At 43.7% G+C, this 20609-nt stretch overlaps 1 protein-coding gene across 1 annotated transcript in view; it reads left to right on the top strand.

Annotated features, from left to right (window-relative positions):
* The window catches only part of bap1 (BRCA1 associated deubiquitinase 1), an 88404-nt gene that overhangs the window by 23327 nt on the left and 44468 nt on the right, over positions 1 to 20609 (top strand). The window contains exons 3-6 of the mRNA XM_073072524.1: positions 82 to 136; positions 5783 to 5915; positions 10273 to 10392; positions 15501 to 15562. Of these exons, the coding sequence (XP_072928625.1) occupies positions 82 to 136; positions 5783 to 5915; positions 10273 to 10392; positions 15501 to 15562 (370 nt within the window). The remainder of the gene's footprint in view (positions 1 to 81; positions 137 to 5782; positions 5916 to 10272; positions 10393 to 15500; positions 15563 to 20609) is intronic.

The raw sequence follows: 20609 nt of genomic DNA, 5'->3' as shown, positions 1-20609 counted from the left end.
TTGGACATATATTAAAATAACTACAGTGTAATTCTTGGGTAATTTTATATCCAAGCTAATTAGGTTTAACTTTGTCCTCAGGTGTTAAAGGTGTTCAAGTGGAGGAGATCTATGACCTACATTGTAAAGTTCAGGGGTAAGTTTGCTGGTATTTTATTTTTGATACCTTCATTCTGCTTTCATCTTTCTTGTTCTTCATAGAAGTAATGTGATTGGCTGATTTCAAAAAATAACTTTTTCTTAAGTTTCCCAAGCCAATGCATGCGTTTGGACAGAGTGATAATAGGCTGTTCATCAGGAAGGTGAGACTTAACCAAGCTGAATCTTTTTAAAAAATCTTCACACCTCACTGCCATTTGCTAAGGCTATGGGTGGTCTTTTACCTAAACGTTATTTTCATGCCCTGGCCCAATATCCCTTGATTTCCTTAAAATTTGTCAATCTCTCTTTGGAATATGTGTTTAATGATTGAGTAGAAAATTCCAAAGAATCATTAACTTTTTATCATCTGTCCTGAATGGACAATCCCTTGCTCCAAGAATATGATTGGTTTGAAGCACCTTGGGCAGAAGAAAACTCACTCATAGAGTCGTAGAACACTACAGCACTGAAGCAGGTACTTTGGCCCATTGAGTCCGTACAAACTATTCATCTGCCTAGTCCCATCAACCCCTCTCATCCATGTACTTATCCAAAATTCTCTTAAATGTTGAAATTGAACCTGCATCCACCGCTTCTGTTGGCAGCTTGTTCCACACTCTCACCGTCCTCTGAGTGAAGAAGTTCACCCCCGACATTTCACCTTTCATCTTTAACCCATAACCTGAAGTTCTTGTGTCATCCAACCCCAATAGAAAAAGTCTGCTTGCATTTACCCTATTCATACCACTCATAATTCTATATACCTCTATCAAATCTCCTATGCTGTAGGGAAAAAAAGTCCTAACCTATTCAACTTTTTCCTATAAACTCAAGCTAACAATCCTGGTTCCATGGTAATGTAGCAGTTAGTTCAAGGCTATTACAGCTCAGGGCGTTGGAGTTTGTATGTCCTCCTTGTTAATGCATAAGTTTCCTGCCACATTTCCAAGTCATACCAGTTGGCAGATTAATTGGTCAATGTAAATTGTCCTGTGATTAGGCTAGAGTTTAACAAGTGGGTTGCTGGGTAGTGCAGCCCATTGGGCTGGAAGGGTGCTGTATCACTAAATAAAATAACATTTTTTGTTAATTTTCAAGTCCTGGCAACATCCATGTGTTAAACCTATTAAGTCCCATAAAATGTTGGTACCTTTTAATGAGAGCATAGTCTCAGTGTGCTTAATCTCTTCTTGTAGACCAAGTGCAATCTCAAGAATTAATATGGTAAACTTTCATTGTATTTCTGTCACAAGCATTTCCTTCCTTGGGTACGGATGGCAAAGCAAGTTGGATCTCTCCAGGGCCTGTGTAATTGCAGTAAATTGTCTGTGCTCTTGTACTCTAATCCTCTTGTAATAAAGGCCTTCAGGTTTTAATGTGTGTACAAGAGTACCCAGGTATCTCAGGCTTTCCATTTGTTCTTCCAAAGTGGGTGCCATTTTTATAGAGTTGTAGAGTTGCCTAGTATGGAACCTGCCTCCTTGGTCCAATTCATCCATGCTAATGCCGACCAAGATAAGTATCCATGCTAGTCTGGCTTGCTGTATTTGGCCCAAATTGCCCTCCTATCCATGCACCTGCCTAAATGGCAGGTGATGTAGTGGTATCAACACTGGACTTTGAAGCAAATGGTCCCAGGTTTGAATCCGGCCGACTCCTTTTTCGCTTTCCATCCATGCTGGATTTAGCATCGAGCTAGCAATTTGACCTTGTAAAAAAAAAAGACGAAAAAAAAAGCCAAAGAAATGGCAAGGTTGTGGCCTGATGCGCCACATGGCGCAGAGAGGACAAAAAATAATAACCTAAGTGCCTTTTAAATGTGATAGTACCCACCGACAGCTTCTCTGGCAGTTCATTCCATATACCCGTCACCCCTTTGTAGGGAAAAAGACTGACTATTCGCTTGTCTATGCACCTCAGCCTCCTGTGCTCCAGGGGGGAAAAAGAATAAAAGCCTATTCAGCCTTTCCTTACATTCAGAACTACTGGGACTCCAGACTAACCTTGTGATATCCTATGTACTAGTAAATGTAGAGTATTTGAAACTCCAAGTACATGCATTTACTATTTCCCCCTTACCTTTGCTGCTGCTTATATAGAACACTACAGTACAGACCTTTTAATCTACTCTAAGATCAATCTAACCCTTCCCTCCTACATAGTCCTCCATTTTCCTATCATCCATGTGCCAGGCTCAAATAAATTCCAGCTGAATCTTCAAACATTTTCATAGTTCAATTCCAGCTGTGCAAACCTATCATTATTCTCTCAGAGCTCTATTATTGCTTCCTTAATAACAGATTCTAATATATTTCAAACTACTGATGTCAGGGTAACTAGATGTTCTACTGGATGTAGAACACAAGCTTCAGATTCCAGTTCAGGTATCTCCATAACACTGTCTTGTCTTTTTTGCAGTTCAACGGCAGTACATTTCTGAAAGCTGATCAAGTCTCTCATGACTTCCAGTTTCTTTTTTATTTATCACTAATTTTTATTGCAACACCAACAAATTACACACAATACAACCAGTTGCCGATTACATTTTGACTGTTTAACTCAGCCACCCCCAACCCTCATCCCCATCCCCCTCTCCACCCCTCTCCCTCCCCCCCATCCCGCTCCCCTCCACCAACCAACTGAATAGTAGTGCATGCACAGACAGAGCATTCCTATTTTAACAGAAGATCTTTTAAGTTAGATAGCAAATTTGTCCACATTAAGATTGTGTTTGGTTGTGCATCATTTACTCTTGCTGATGATAATTCCAGGTAAGAAATGTCCAAAAAGCTGTGAAGCCAGTGAGTACTTGAAATATCATGAGGAGGTTTCCAACGCTGGACTACATTCTTCTTAGCTGCAGTCAAGCCTGCCAGCCAGATTTTGCGTGTTTTTTCCGTAAGGGAAAGGTGGGAGTCATCATTTAGAAGATGTACAGCGGGGTCCATTGGTAATTGTACCCCGTTAGTTCTGTAAGATTACTGATAACCTTCCCCCACAAACTAAAAACCCCTGGATGTTCCCATACAACATGTATAAAAGAGCCAGCGGTTCCGTGGGGGCAAAATGAGCAATATGGAACAGGAACCAGTCCCATTTGATGTCCAATTCTCGGTGTTAGATATGCTCTATGACAAAATTTCAAGTGTATATACCGATGATTTGGGTTTTTCGAAGCACCGGCAGCATTATCCCAAATCGCATCCCAGTCTAAGTCTTGTCCCAATTCAGATATGTCCCTATCCCAGGCTTTCATTCCTGATGTGGGCATATCTTTTTGGGAGTTTAATTTATCATAGATATATGACACTGTCTTGGAGCACTCTGTATCCAACTTAAAATGGGATGGTCCTTTAAATCTGACCCCCAGGGAACCCCGTAGGCTTTACAAGCTGATCTTACTCTAAAGTAGAAAAAAAGAGAGTGTTTATCAATATTATATCAAGATACCAGTTCTTGAAAGCTAAGGATAGTACTTGACCCAATAATATCTTGAAGAGTAGTAATAGCTTTATCCTCCCAAGTTCTGTTAGTGAATCATTTCCCCTCAGATAGAAAATGAATGTTGTTCCATAATGGAGATGATTTGCACCATATGCTTTTAAATTTTAGGAATTTTTCTGCTGCTCTAAACACTTGTAGCATATGGGTTAAAATTGGACCGTAATACAAATCACATTTTTTGGTAGACATACCTATAAGGAGAAAGTCTTTCAACCTTATTGGTGTTATTAGCTATGAATTCCAGTTTCTATTTACAAATCCAACTGTATATAAGACCATAAGATATAGCAGCAGAAGTAGGTCATTAGACCCATTGAGTCTGCTCTGCCATTCAATTATGGGCTGATCCAATTCTTCCAGTCATGCCCACTCCCCTGCTTTCACCCCATACCCTTTCATGCCCTGGCCAATCAAGAACCTATCTATCTCTGCCTTAAATATTTAAGCTCATGTGCATCCAGGTCCTGTAGTCTTTAGTCCACATTGTCTCCTTATTCTTTAAGCCTGTGACTTGCTTAACACCTCTTTAGCAGGCTGGCTGAGTGAAATTTAATGCAGTGTTTGAGTTTATATGTTCTGTTATCATTCTTGTCTCTTTATGTCACCCACAAAGTTGAAAACTTTGCATTGCACAACCTTTTGCTAATGGTCCTCTAACTCCAAAGGCTGCAATTTTCAAGTCAAATAAATAACAAACTAAAGAGCATTAATATTGAATATTGTCTGTACCTTACAATATTTAGTATTAATATACTTGGTTTGTTATTTATGTGCAATTCATCTGTAGATTTTATCCGTACCTTCTTAAGTTATTGTGTGTTATTGTGTGCTATGTTGTACTACTGTGCTTTACACCCTGGTTCAAAGAAATATAGGTTATATGTTATATACATTATATATAATGTATATATAGGAAATACATTATATACATGCATGTAGTTTAGTATCAATAAACTTCACTTGACTTGAATTTTGTCATTCAGCCTTTTAACTGAGACTACATCAAAAACCTTTACTAGTCCTTGTAGACAACATCTACTGCATTCCCTTCATCAATCCTGTCTGTTAAGCATAACAGAAAAATTCATTCAAACACTATTTTTCTGCAGCAAATCCAGATTTGCTCCCTCCTTATCATTTCAAACTTTTGCAAATGCCTGTTAATAATGTCTCTGATTATTGTATCTACAAGTGTCCCCATAATGTTAAGCTGACTGGCCTGTATTTACCTGGCACATCCCTCTTCCCTTTCTGGACAAGTGTGTTACAATTGCCATTTTCCATCTTTGGCATGCCCCCTGTATTTAGGGAAGATTAGAAGAATGTTCTAAGTTCTCCTGTATCCTCCACTCTTCGTAAACTAGAATGCTTGCCAACAGGATCTGATGACTTACAGAAGCACGCCAGCCTTTGTGGTCCCTCCATCAGTTTTCATCCCATCTGCTATCTCTGCCAGCTCCCATTCTGTTGAGATTTTGGTAACATTTTCACCTTTGAATATTTGCAGCCAAACTCTGGACTCCACCAATAGAAGCACTTGACTCCATTCTGCCATCTAGTTGCAATTAGTTTGGATCCTTTTATCATCCTCCTTCTCTTGAGATTGAATTAAAATTCTGAAAAGGGTCATTAAAGCAACAAAGCTCTCTCAGTGCTTCCTTTAACCCCATTGCCTAAATCCACCCAATATAACATGCTTCCCAATACTTATATTGGTCCAGTGGTCATTTTCCTCTATTCTCCCTGGTCAGAAGTCATTTAAATGTAGGCTTTTATGTGATCAAGGTTTCTATACAATAGTTAATATGTTACACACACAAAATGCTGGTGGAATGCAGCAGGCCAGGCAGCATCTATAGGGAGAAGCACTGTCGACTTTTTGGGCCGAGACCCTTCATCAGGACTAACTGAAAGGAAAGATAGTAAGAGCTTTCCTTTACTATCTTTTCCTTCAGTTAGTCCTGACGAAGGGTCTCGGCCCGAAACGTCGATAGCGCTTCTCCCTATAGATGCTGCCTGGCCTGCTGCGTTCCACCAGCATTTTGTGTGTGCTGCTTGAATTTCCAGCATCTGCAGATTTCCTTGTGTTTGCCAGTTAATATGTTATCTCACACTGGTCCTGCCCTCTTGTTTTTAGCCCAGTATATGGATTCATCTTCCTATTTAAATGGATTGAAGAGCGGCGATCACGGCGCAAGGTTACACCACTAGTGGATGAGACATCAGTGTTCGATGAAGAGATTGTTAATGACATGTTCTTTGCTCACCAGGTAAGCACTAACATTTCTAATGTTGTCTTACACACTGTCCTCTTTAGATTGATGGAACAATGAATCTTTCGGAATCATAAAGAACACAATGAAGATATTAGGCATGTGCATTTGAAAGAGCTGTCCAATTATTATTATTTTCCTACATTCCCTTTTAGAAGTCGTGATTAAAACTAAAATTCAAAATGGTTTCAACGCTTTCATAACTGCTAGCAATGTAGGATTTGCAGTTCTTACCTCCAAAGAAAACAATCTAGTTTTCTGTCATCTCTCCTCCTTTTTCTTACTTAGCCCCTTAAAAATGTCAGGTACTTCATATAGTAGCTGTTTCGGTCTCATGGTATTACCAGAATAGTTGTAAATGGTGAATATCACAGCCTTGTGCAACAATGTCATGATTTGGCATTGCAGTTCCTTGTTGTAAAATAACCAAATTCATTGAAAACTGACCACATTAATTATGCCAAAGTATCATGAAATCTTTTTGAACTGTATTAAGTAATTTTCTTATTGGAGAAAGAATAAGCTAAGAACTTAAGCAGTTCTAAACCTGTTTACAAACAATGTATTTCAGAATGACAAATTCAGGCAGAGGAATTGTGATTAAAAAGATAGCATTGCGTAAAGAGTTCTATTTATGACTGTATTAATTATTATAGCATTACAAAGTATTTTAGCATGGGTATGGACCACTTTTCCCAAGTAGGTCTCTGCCAGTGGTTTTCTTCTGAATTATTCTGGCCATTTCGGCCACAAGTTACTAACACTAGCCGTGGGAGGAAACCCATGTGGTCACGGGAAGAACATGCAAACTCGTTACAGATAGCGGTGGGAATTGAACCCTGATCTTACAGCTGGCACTATAAAGCACTGCACTAACCTCTACGCTACTATTCCACCCTCCTATGCTACCGTACTGTAGAAAGCAGGGAACTGTAGGCCAGGTGGTTTAACATTTATTGTTGGCAAGGTCAATAATTAGAGGAAATAATTAATCATTTCAGAAAGCTGAACTTAATGACATCTAGTTAATATAGTTTTATGAAAGGTAAAATATTTTTGACAATTTGCTCAATTTTTTGTGAATTTGACAGGAGCCTTGATAAGAGGAGAACCAATAGATGTAGTGTATTTAGATTTCCGAAAGACAAGGTACCACATAAAAGTCTAGTGCATAAATTAAGAACCCAAGGTATCGGAGGAAGTGTGTTAGCATGAAAGGAAAACTGGTTGTCACATAGATAAGAAGTTGAAATAAATGCATATTTTTCAGACTTGAGGGGTGACAGTAGTAGAGTACCCTGGGCTTGTTTCTTGTTCCTCAGTTGTTTATGATTCACATCAATGATGTAGAGAAGGGAACAAAACATAAGGATTCCAAATCTGCCAATGATCTGAAAAAAGAGAATGTTGAGATGTTGGGATGTTGTGATTCTGTAATGAGATTCAGTGAAAACCTGGCAAGTGGACTTTAATATGGGGAATTATGAGATCAGAGAAGAGGCATCAAAAGGTGAATCATTACCTAAATGGAAAAAGACAGCAAGTGCCCTGTGTGGCCCTGTGGACAAGAGTTCTCACTGGTGTCACATACTGAAATGTAGCAGTAGCCCGAACATCAAAGACAGTGAGAGGGATTTGCTGATTCTTGAGTTGGGGATCTCAAATTAAAATAGCAACTCTTCAAACTGACTGTAATATTGAAATAGTGACTGTTACCTCCCCTGTCACTGGGTAAGGAGCGATATGCCTCTCCCTCGTTAGTGAAAGAGAGCCTGTGGGATGTTGAAATGTAGGAGTTTTTAATGGACTATTAAAAATGCATGATCTTTCTTTAGGGGCTTTGTTTTTGCTTACATTGTGGGTAGTGGGAATGCTGATGCTTTATGCTAGAAAAAGTGGGGAGAGTTGATGCTACTGCTCATGCATGGGTGGAGCAGGGGGCTTTGGGGTTCTTATTTTTTTTCTGTCATTCCTTATTTGGGTTTTTTCCTTCTGTTTTGAGGATGTCTATGGAGAGTAAGAATTTCAAGTTGTATATTGTATACATTCTCTGATATTGAAAGATCCAGGTGAATTTAGTGTCTGAATCATTAAAACCTAGCAAGCACAGTGTAAGGATAAGGTGGTTTTGTTATCCTCATACAAGCTGTTGATGAAGTCGCATCTGGAATGCTGTGCACTGGATGCCTTACTTGTGGAGGGGGAAGATAAAAGTGTTGGAGAAGGTTGTCCTATCAAGAGAAGCTGGCCAATTAGTGTTTGTATTCCTTGGAGTTTATAAGAATTATGTGTGACCTTATTCAAACATATAAAATCCTATGGTGGCAGACAAGGTAGATACTGAGGCAAGTTCTCTATTCGGAGAGTCACGAACAAGTCAAGTCAACTTTTATTGTCATTTTGACCATAACTTCTGGTACAGTGCATAGTAAAAATGAGACAACGTTTTTCAGGACCATGGTGTTACATGACACAGTACAAAAAAACTAGACTGAACTACGTAATAAAAAAAACACAGAGAAAACTACACTAGACTACAGACCTACACTGGACTGCATAAAGTGCACAAAAACAGTGCAGGCATTACAATAAATAATAAACAGGACAGTAGGGCAAGGTGTAAGTCCAGGCTTCGGGTATTGAGGAGTCTGATAGCTTGGGGGAAGAAACTGTTACATAGTCTGGTTGTGAGAGCCCGAATGCTTCGGTGCCTTTCCCCAGACGGCAGGAGGGAGAAGAGATTGTATGAAGGGTGCATGAGGTCCTTCATAATGCTGTTTCCTTTGCGGATGCAGCGTGTAGTATAAATGTCCGTGATGGCAGGAAGAGAGACCCCGATGATCTTCTCAGCTGACCTCACTATCCGCTGCAGGGTCTTGCAATCCGAGATGGTGCAATTTCCGAACCAGGCAGTGATGCAGTTGCTCAGGATGCTCTCAATGCAACCCCTGTAGAATGTGATGAGGATGGGGGGTGGGAGATGGACTTTCCTCAGCCTCCGCAAAAAGTAGAGACGCTGCTGGGCTTTCTTTGCTATGGAGCTGGTGTTGAGGGACCAGGTGAGATTCTCCGTCAGGTGAACACCAAGGAATTTGGTGCTGTTTACGATCTCTACCGAGGAGCCGTTGATGTTCAGCGGGGAGTGGTCACTCTGTGCCCTCCTGAAGTCAACAACCATCTCTTTTGTTTTGTTCACATTAAGAGACAGGTTGTTGGCTCTGCACCAGTCCGTTAGCCGCTGCACCTCCTCTCTGTAAGCTGACTCGTCGTTCTCGTTGATGACGTAGCTACTCATTTAAAACTGTGAAAGTGGTGAACCTCTGGCGTCCTCTACCTAGAGGACAATGGAGGCCAGATCATTCAATATATTTAAAGGCAGTTATAGATAAATGTTTAAAAGATCAAAGAATTGAAAGCTATGGAGAAACTAGAACAGGAGTTGAAGTCAGTGTAGATCAGCAATGATCAGATTAAAAAGCAGGACAGGCTGTAGTAGATTGGTGGCCCACTCCTGTTCTTGTTTTTGTACATCGGCACATTTTTCTTCCATTTTGTAAAGTCCTAGTGACATTATCTTGAATATTTTGTACAGATCTGTTCTCCCTCTTTAAGGGAAGATGTACTTGAGATGTAGGAGTGCAGTTAACTTCAATACTCTTCAGATGCTTGAAATCTAAAGTAAAACCAGAAAATGCAGGAAATGTTCAGCTGGTCAGGCTGTACCCCTGTAAAGAGAAACAGTTAATATTTCTAGTATAGTGAAAGTTTGTCAGGTTGGTTGTAGGGATGGTGAGTTTGTATGAGGCAAGATTAAGCAAACTGAACCTAGAACCTTCAGAGTTCAAGAAAGATGTCATTTAAAAGTACAACATTTTTAAAGAGCTTGACAGAACTTATATGTCCTCTGAATTGTTGAAAATCAAGGATTAGGGTCTTAAAATAAAAATGAGCCATTTTTAACAAAGATGAGAAAGATTTTTTTAAATATAAATTGGGGAGTATTAGGCATAAGGGGCCATGTGGCCTAAATTGTCTATTTTTGTCATGTTCTTATGACATTATCCTCTTCTTATCCATTTACCTCCATTTTTGTATTTTGCCTTTCAACCAACCCTGTCAATTTGGGTGCTGTACTTCAACATTGCCATGGATTATGAAATAGTGATCCAATTTGTTTTGAAAATCCATAGAAACCATATGTGTTGTATTTCTTTTAGCTGCCTCTAAAGTTCCTTGAAAGACTGTTACACGGTTTGCCAAACATAATGTATTTTAAAAACTGGTGCTATCTCTGAACAACTTTATTCTTGCCATGTGTCCACTAATTTCATTGCATTTTGATCTTGTCCCAAAGCTGATCCCAAACTCATGCGCAACGCACGCGTTGCTCAGTGTCCTCCTGAACTGCGACAATGTTGAATTGGGACCTACCCTCAGCCGGATGAAAGACTTTACCAAAGGATTTAGCCCAGAGGTATACATCATTAAGAGTTTCCTGTGCTGCATTAAAGTGCTTTAATTATTTAAATTGTGACTTTTGCAAAACAATATCAAAATATGTAATCAAGTAGACTTTGAATACACTTTTCAAAGGAGTTTTTTTTTGCCTATAGACTGCTTAACATTTGGTCCAATTTTACATATGATTTCTCTGTTTTCACTGGCTGTCATATCCATCCCAGCTCTCTTAGCTGTGTGAAGGATTGGCCTGGGCATAACTGAAAGATTCCATTTTGCATTTGCATGACTATTTCCAGATTATGGGTAAGCATTTTAAAAGAAAGCTTTTGGAATCTAAATTAATGAATACCTCTTCTCAATTGAGTTGCCAACTCATTTCTAACTACCATGTACTCTGAGCACTCTATTAGATCCAGTTACTGTAGGAATCCTGTATGATTTGCAGAATGAATATTTATTAATTAAAAGCAGTTTTTTCCTCTGTACATAATATCACAATAGTCTGGATATCATTTGTGATATTCAGTATTGCAAAGAGCAGATTAAGGCACTGGTCTGTCTGGATTAGGTAATCCTGGAGGTGCTGCAGTAATTAGCACCATTGCAAGTGGAAATTCAAGTAGGTATAGTACTGTTCTGTGCAGCAATCTGACACTTTGTTTTGGGAAGGGCAGGGGAGGTAAGAATAGCATCAGACACAATGGGTGAACTCCATTATCGAAGTTTTGTGGCGACCCACTTACTGCGCAGGCGAACCGGCTCACAAATAGCCAGCACGCGGGGGGAGACTTTGGTAATGCACCTCTGATGTCATTTCCTCCGGAGAGGGCGGGCACTAGGGATTTAAATGCCAGCACCGCGAAGTTTGAATAAACTAGTCTCCAAACAACTTACCAACTGCGTGTCGTTATTTCAGCGCTGTGTGTAGCACATCGCTACATTGGTGACCCCGACGGTCCAAACGGCAAAGATGTCCGACCCTTCATCTGTTCACGCAGTTTCGCTAAAACTGCCGACTTTCTGGACGCTGCGACCACGCGTGTGGTTTAGCCAAGCAGAAGCCCACTTCCAGATTTGGCAGATATCCTCTGATTCCACGCGTTACTACCACGTGGTGAGCGCCCTTGACCAGGAGACGGCCGCCCAGGTTGCGGATTTCATACAGTCGCCCCCGGAAGAAGGCAAATATGAAGCATTTAAAGCGCTGCTCACTGGGACCTTTGGCCTCTCACGGCGTGAGCGGGGTGCCCACCTGCTTCACCTGGACAGTTTGGGAGGCAGACTGCTGTCAGCATTGATGAACGAAATGCTGGCCCTGCCTGACGGACACAAGCCCTGCCTTATGTTCGAGCAAGCGTTCCTAGAGCAACTGCCCGAGGACATACATCTGCTGCTGGCCGACGCAGATTTCAGCGACCCCCAGAAGGTGGCGGCCCGGGCAGACCTGCTGTGGAAAGCCAAGAGGGAGTGCGTCGATCAGATTACCAGGCCATGCGCCCAACAGCGGACCAGACCAGGCCCGGCAGGGGGGCGCACACAACACAGAGGCAAGAGTGAGGAGGCCAGTGAACAATGGTGTTTCTACCACCAGCTGTGGGGCACAAAAGCCCGCCGTTGTTGCCCGCCCTGCAAGGGCCAGGGCCAGCTGCCGCTAATGACTATGGCGGCTGGCCACCAGGACAGCCTCTTGTACGTCTGGGACAAACAGTCGGGACACCGCTTCTTGGTCGACACCGGAGCGGAGATCAGTGTCTTGCCCCCGACGGGGTACGACACCCGCAACAGGAAGCCAGGACCCACCCTGAGGGCCGCAAACGGCAGCACGATACGGACCTAAGGCACCCGCACAGTGCAGCTGCAGTTCGGCGCCAGCCGGTTCACGTGGGACTTCACAGTGGCCGCCGTGGCCCAACCACTCCTGGGGGCGGACTTCTTGCGAGCTCACAGCCTGCTGGTTGACTTGCAAGGGAAAAGACTGGTACATGCTGAGACTTTCTAGACATTCTCCCTGGGTGAAGCCAAGTTGCTGGCCCCACACCTGGACTCCATCACGCTGTCGGACAACGAATTCACCAGAATCCTGGCGGACTTTCCATCGATTCTGGCACCGCAGTTCACGGCAGCCATGCCCAGACACGGGGTACAGCACCACATTCCGACCCAGGGACCACCCCTCCACGCCCGCGCACGAAGGCTCCCCCCGGAAAAGCTCCGCCTGGCGAAGGAGGTGTTCAAGAGGATGGAGAAATTGGAGATCGTACGGTGGTCCGACAGACCGTGCGGCGACTACCGCAGACTGAACGAGGCTACCACTCCAGACCGCTACCCCGTGCCGCACATACAGGACTTTGCAGCAAACCTGCACGGGGCAAGAATCTTTTCCAAAGTAGACCTCGTCCAGGGATACCATCAAATCCCGGTGCACCCTGAAGACATCCCCAAAACAGCACTCATCACCCCGTTCGGCCTGTTCAAATTCCTCCGAATGTCGTTTGGCCTGAAGAATGCCGCACAGATGTTCCAGCGGCTAATGGACGTGGTGGGACACGACCTGGACTTTACATTCATCTATTTGGACAACATCCTTATAGCCAGCAGTTGTCATTAGGAGCATCTGTTCCACCTCCGCCAGCTTTACTCCCGCCTGAGTGATTTCGGCCTCACAATCAACCCGGCCAAATGCCAGTTCGGTCTCGATACCATCGACTTCCTGGACCACAGGGTTACCAAAGACGGGGCAACACCTCTGCCCGCCAAGGTAGACACGATCCGCCATTTTGCCCGGCCCAACACGGTCAAAGCCCTGCAGGAGTTCGTTGGTATGGTGAACTTCTACCACCGTTTCCTCCCCTCAGCAGCCTGTATCATGCGCCCTTTGTACACCCTGATGTCGGGTAAAGGCAAGGCCATTACTTGGGACGAGGAGGCCACGGCCGCTTTCGTTAGAGCCAAGGAAGCCTTGGCAGATGCCGCGATACTGGTGCACCCCAGAACGGACGTTCCGACCACCCTCACGGTGGACGCATCCGACACAGCAGTCGGTGGGGTGCTGGAGCAGCTTATCGAGGGGCGCTGGCAACCGCTGGCGTTCTTCAGCAAGCACCCACGACCAACCGAACTCAAGTACAGTGCTTTCGACCGGGAGCTGTTGGCATTGTATCTGGCAATCCGGCATTTCAGGTACTTCTTAGAAGTTCGCCGCGTTCATGGACCACAAACCGTTGATCTTCGCGTTCACGAAGGTGTCCGATCCCTGGTCGGCTTGCCAGCAGCGACATCTGTCCAACATCTCCGAGTACACGACAGACATCCAGCATGTCTCGGGAAAGGACAACGTCGTGGCGGACGCTCTCTCCAGACCAGCTGTCCAGGTCCTGTCCCTGGGGGTGGACTATGCAGCACTGGCGAAGGCGCAGCAGGCAGACGACGAGATGCCCAGCTACAGGACCGCAGTCTCGGGTTTGCAGCTGCAGGACTTTCTTGTGGGCCCAGGTGAATGGACCCTCCTGTGCGACGTGGCTACCAGCCAACCTCGCCCCATCGTCCCGGCAGCCTGGAGGCGGCGAGTTTTCAGCTCCATACGCGGTTTGGCGCACCCATCTATCAGGACTACCGTCCGGCTGGTCTCCATCAAGTTTGCGTGGCACGGACTTCGCAAGCAGGTCAGTGAATGGGCCAGAACGTGCGCGCAGTGCTAAACAGCCAAGGTGCAGCGACACACTAAAGCCCCGCCGCAGCAGTTCGAACCCACCCACCCGAGATTCGACCACATTCATGTGGATATCGTAGGCCCCCTACCAGTGTCCCGAGGAGCGCGGTACCTCTTAACTATGGTAGACCGGTTCACGAGGTGGCCAGAGGCGGTCCCACTCACTGACACATAAGCCGATTCCTGCGCCCGAGCACTGATCGCAACCTGGGTAGCACGCTTCGGGGTACCGGCCCACGTTACCTCCGACAGAGGTGCCCAGTTCACCTCCAGCCTGTGGTCGGCTGTGGCCAGCCTGTTGGGAACGCAGCTGCACCACACAACTGCCTACCACCCACAGTCGAACGGACTGGTGGAACGCTTCCACCGTCACTTGAAGTCGGCTCTCATGGCCTACCTGAGAGGACCTAACTGGGTGAACGAGCTTCCCTGGGTCCTTCTTGGAATTCGTACAGTGCCCAAAGAGGATCTGCACGCCTCGTCGGCCGAATTGGTGTATGGCGAGCACCTGGCCATCTCGGGAGAGTTCATACCAGCCCCAAGGGGGCAAGAGGAAGAACCCGCAGCATTCCTGGACAGGCTACGGGAAAGGCTTAGCAACCTGGCCCCCGTACCAACTTCACAGCACGGACGGACCCCGACCCATGTACCCAAAGACCTGCAGAACTGTAAGTTTGTGTTTGTACGAAGGGGCGGACACTGGGCACAGCTACAGCGGCCGTACGAGGAGCCATTCAAGGTGATCAACAACAACGGGTCCACGTACGTACTGGACATTGGGGGGAGAGAGGAGGTTTTTATGGTGGACCGACTCAAACCAGCCCATGTGGACTTGGTGCAGCCGGTCGAGGTTCAGGCACCGCGGCACAGAGGCAGACCTCCCAAACAGAGGCTGATCCAGACTGTGGACATTGGGGGGTGTATCGCCGGTTCTGGCGGGGGGGGGTGGTTATGTGGCGACCCACTTTCTGCGCAGGCGAACCGGCTCACAAATAGCCAGCGCGCGGGGGGAGACTTTGGTAATGCACCTCTGATGTCACTTCCGCCCGGAGAGGGCGGGCGCTAGGGATTTAAATGCCAGCGCCGCGAAGTTTCAATAAACTAGTCTCCGAATGACTTACTGACTGCGTGTGGTTATTTCAGCGCTGTGTGTAATACATCGCTACAGTTTTCACACACACAACAGCTACTTGAGTGAATACCCATGGGCGCTTTACCTAGAGGAAGCATTACTTCAGCAAAAAAATGTAGGTGGGAGGAAGCCAAAAAGGTGACACATTTATTTTAGAACTTGTATAATGTGACTGCCTAAATAAAATGGGGTAAGATGGTATTGAACTTATCCATAAACCATTTGTTACCGTTCACCGTCGACCCACAAGTGACTAGAGCTGTTCATCTTGGCTCCACAGAGTAAAGGCTATGCAATCGGTAATGCTCCAGAACTAGCAAAGGCACACAACAGCCATGCCAGGTAAGAGTGCAAATTGTTTTCCAGTCTTTTATGAAGTGTCAGACAATACTGCGTAGAAATTATATCCTATGGTATTGTTCATGAGTGTTTTCTACTTAGTCCCAATTTAATGTATAACCGAGCCTAAGTCTGACCCTTTAAAACCAAAAGGAGTCTGAATACATAGCTGTAGCTGCCTATAAATGTATTGTTCACTTTGTTTTCTGTCTAAAAGAAAGTACTGAAGGAATGATGTGCATCAGTGCAGAACCTGCTGTGATGGGAAAATAGCCACTTCATGAATTTTGTAAATTTGAGTAAAAACATTCCTGTGAATGTAATCACATTCATTTCTAAACATACAAGTCATTTTTCCTGCACAGAGTGAATGGATAATCTGCAAGATTCAGTGATTGAAACTGATGGTGTTCAATGGAAGGTGTCTAACTAAAGCTGCAGTGTATAACTCACTGCCTTACAGAAGGTTTCAGTTTGCGTCTGATCCTTGCTGAGTTATCATATCTTCTGGAATAGACCATGCTTGCATGGCAGTGATATCTAAGAAAAGTCTGAACTTTGAGAAGGGGAGGAAGCTCTGAAAAATTGCTTGTGCATCATACAAATTTTATGTATGTGGCATCTAAAATGCTATGCCAAGCGCCAAGTGGTACTATCAGATTCCTCCTTCAGCCCTTTATCTCTTCCACCTACTGTATCTCCTCCCAGCTTCATGCCCGTTCCCCACCCATCTGGTTTTACCTGTCACCTGCCAGCTGTACTTCCACTCCCCCACCTTCCTACTCTGGCTTCTGCCGTATTCCTTTCCAGTCCCGATGAAGGGTCTAGGCCCAAGTCGTCGACTGTGTTTTCCTCTCTATAGATGCTATCTGACCTGCTGAGTTCCTCCAGCACTTCGTGTGTATTGTTCAAATGCTACTGTTTGGTTTCATTTGCGCCAGCATTTCTGATGGCAAAGTGGATTATCAACATGAATGTGAACAGCTGGTTAAAGTTTCTTTGAGGGTTCTGTCTTATTTTTTAATACTATCATGCATCTAGATGTGTCTTCTCATACGGGCAGATCACTCACCTTTATGTGCTGATTTATCCACATTCACAGTTCACTAGTGATCAAGTGGGTGTAACAATTCACTTTGTCATGCAAGTTGAATATAATATTGGCATGTACATTTTTAAAGAAAAATTAAACAGCAGTTATATTTTGATTAATTGAAACACTTTACCTTTGAGTGGTAATATAAAATTGTAAATATACAGTGTTTCCACACAAGTGACTGTTTTACTCATCTTAAAAATTCTTTCATTATTCTATAAGCCTGTGCCTGTGGAAGATTTTTAGGGAGTGGATTCAAAAATTAGATTCATAGAATAATACAACACAGAAACAGGCCCTTCAACCCAACTGGCCCATGCTAACCACAGCATCATTTCTGCTAGTCCTAGTTGCCTATATTCTGTACATAACTTTCCAAGCCTTTTCCCTCCATGTACCTACACAAACCCATCTTAAATGTTACAATTGTACCTACTTGGACCATTTCCTCTGGCAGCTCATTCCAAGTACAGGTTTCCCCTGCTATCCAAAGGTAGAGTGTTCCTATGAAACTGTTTGTAAGCCGAAATGTCGTAAAGCGAAGAAGCAATTCCCATTAATTTATATGGGAAAATTTTTGAGCGTTCCCAGACCCAAAAAATAACCTACCAAATCAAACCAAATAACACATAAAACCTAAAATAACATGAACATATAGTAAAAGCAGGAATGATATGATAAATATACAGCCTATATAAAGTAGAAATATTGTATGTACGGTGTAGTTTCACTTATAAAATCGGGAAGACAGCGAGCCAAAATCGATTTGGAGGAAAAAAATAGGCACGTACACGCATGCACACACAACTGCCCGCACAAAGCTTCACAGTCATGGTAGTCTTTCACGGGTTAAACATGTATAAAGCGAGCGTCTTTTTTTCATAAAAGCGAAAATCCTCTTTGGTTAGCGAAAACAGGTACTAATGTAGGTCAAAACTTTCAAAAATGGGGGCCACCTGTATCTTACTGACCCCTGTTACCTCTCAAGTCTCTTTTAAACTTCTCCCCTTTTATCTTGTATCTGTGACCTCCCCAACCTGAGGAAGAAACTGTAACCTTTCACCTTATCCATACTCCTCATAATTTTATAAATTTCTATGAGATCACCCTTCATTGTCTTGCTCCCCAAGGAATAAAGATCCAGTGTGGCCAACCTCTCCCTATAACTCAAATCTTGTAGTCCAGCCAGCATCCTCATAAGTTCTCTAGGACTGGTTTGCTAGAGCTGTTGGGAAGGGTTTAAACCAAGTTGGCGGGGGTGGGGGGGAGGGGGGGAACTGGAATGATAGGGCTGAGTGTCTTCAGTTGATATAAAAGTTAATGCTTGAGGTATAGAATATAAGAGCAGGGATGTGATGTTTAGGCTCTATAAGGCACCCGTGAGACCCCACTTGGAGTATTGAGTGCAGTTTGGGGCTCCTTATTTTAGAATGGATATACTGACATTGTAGAGGGTTCAAAGAAGATTCACGAGAATGATTCCAGGAATGAAAGGGTTACCGTATGAGGAATGTTTGGCAGCTCTTGGGCTGTATTCCCTCGAGTTCAGGAGAATGAGGGGGATCTCATAGAAACATTCCAAATGTTAAAAGACCTGAACAGATTAGATTTGGCAAAGTTACTTCCCATGGTAGGGGAGTCTAGGACAAGAGGGCATGACTTCAGGATTGAAGGGTGTCCATTTAGAACAGAGATGTAGAGAAATTACTTTAGTCAGAGGGTGGTAAATCTATGTAATTTGTTGCCATGATTGACTGTATTTAAGGCAGAGATAGATAGGTTTTTGGTTAGCCAGGGCATCAAAGAGTATGGGGAGTAGGCAGGGGAGTGGGGATGACTGGAAGAATTGCATTAATCCATGATTGAATGGCATATCTGCTCTTTTATCTTATGATCTTATGATGCTGTGTGTAGTGAGACTGAGGAAGGACAGGCAGGTGATATAGCAGAATTGCAGTCAGTGGGATGAGCTTGAGTGTAAGATGAGGGCAAAATCGAAAAGGGTGATGAATATAGGATTGAAGGTGTTATATTTGAATGCATGAAGTATGTGGAACAAGGTAGATGATATTGTAGCACTGATGCAGATTGCCATATATGACATTGTGGGCATCAGTGAATTGTGGCTGAAAGAAATTATAACTGGGAGCTTAACGCTCATGGATTCACCTTGTATCAAAAGGACATGCAGGTAGGCAGAGAGCGTGAGGTACCTCTGTTGGTAAAAAAAATTAAATCAAAACTTTAGACAGAGGTGACATAGGATTGGAAAATGTAGATTCCTTGTGAGCAGAGTTAAGAAACTGCAAGGGTAAAAAGACCCTGATCAGAGTTTTATCCAGGCCCTCAAACAGTATCCAGGATGTGGGATATAACTTTCGATGGGAACTAGAGAAGGCATGTAATAAGGACAATGTTACGATAGTGATGGGGAGTTTCAATATGTAGGTATTTTGGGAAAATTAGGTTGGTGCTGGATCTTGAGAGGGAATTTGTAGAGTGCCTACGAAATGGCTTTTTAGAGCAGCTTGTGGTTGAGCCCACTAGGGGAAAGGAAATTCTGGATTGGGAGTTGTGTAATGAAACAGACTTAATTAGGGATCTTTAAGGAACTCTTGGGAGACAGTGATAAGATAGAATTCACTGCAGTTTGAGAGAAAAGCTAAAGTCAGATGTATCGGTATTATAATGGTGTAAAGGGAATTATAGAGGCATAAGAGAAGGTGGAAGAACAGCATTGCAAACGTTACTCCACTCTTCAAGAAGGAAAGGAGATAATTATAGACCAGTTAGCCTGACCTCAGTGGTTGGGAAGATGTTGGAGTTGATTATTCAGGATATAGTTTCAGGGTACTTGGAAGGCACTTAATAGAATAGGCTAAAGTCAGCATGGTTTCCCTAAGGGAAATCTTACCTGACAAATTTGTTGAAATTCTTTGCGGAAATAGCAAGCAGGATAGACAAAGGGGAATTGGTAGATGTGGTGTACTTGGATTTTCAGAAGGCCTTTGACTTAGTGCCACACATGAGGCTGCTTAAAAGTTTAAGAGCCCACGTTACAGGAAAGATACTAGCATGGATAGAAGATTGGCTTACAGGCAGGAGGCAAAGAGTTGGAATAAATGGGGCCTACTCTAGTTGGTTGCCAGTAACTAGCAGTGTCCTGCAGGGACCGGTATTGAGATTGCTACTTTTCACTTTGTCAACAATTTGGATGACAGAATTAATGGCTTTGTGGCCAAGTTTGCTGACAATACAAAGATAGTTAGAGGGGCAGGTGGTGTTGAGGAAGCAGAGAGTCTGTAGAAGGACTTGAACAGATTGGGAGAATGAGCAGGGAAGTGGCAGATGGAATACAGTGTTGGGAAGTGTACAGTCCTGCACTTTGATAGACGGAATAAAGGTGTAGATTAGGGATTTCCAACCTTTTTTACATCATGGACCAATACCATTAAGCAATGAGTCCTGACGAAGGATCTCAGCTTGAAACGTTGACTGCTCAATTCCACAGAATCTGCTCGACCTGTTGAGTTCCTCCAGCATGTGTGTGTTGCTTTGACCCCAGCATCTGCAGTGCATGTTTACCATTAAGCAAGGAGTCTGTGGACCCCAGATTGGGAACCCCGGTGCAGACTACACGAAATTCAAAAATCAGAGGTGTCGGGATTTGGGAGTCCTTGTGCAGGATTCCGTAAAGCTTAACTTGTGGTTGGAGTTTGGGTGTGAGTAAGGCAAGTGCTATGTTAGCACTCATTTCGGGAGGACTAGAATATAAAATCAAGGATTTGATACTGAGGCTTTATAAGGCATTGGTCAGATAAGGGTTGGAGAATTGTGAGCAGTTTTGGCCCCCTTCTTGAAGAAAAGATGTGCTGGCATTGGAGAGGGTCCAGAGGAGGTTCACAAGAATGATTCCAGAACTGCAAGGGTTATCTTATAAGCAGCGATTGAAGA

Source organism: Hemitrygon akajei, chromosome 19, assembly GCF_048418815.1.
Source record: "Hemitrygon akajei chromosome 19, sHemAka1.3, whole genome shotgun sequence".
NCBI classification, from domain to species: domain Eukaryota; kingdom Metazoa; phylum Chordata; class Chondrichthyes; order Myliobatiformes; family Dasyatidae; genus Hemitrygon; species Hemitrygon akajei.
Note: the sequence above shows the minus strand (reverse complement) of the source record. Positions and strands in the feature narration are given on the sequence as shown.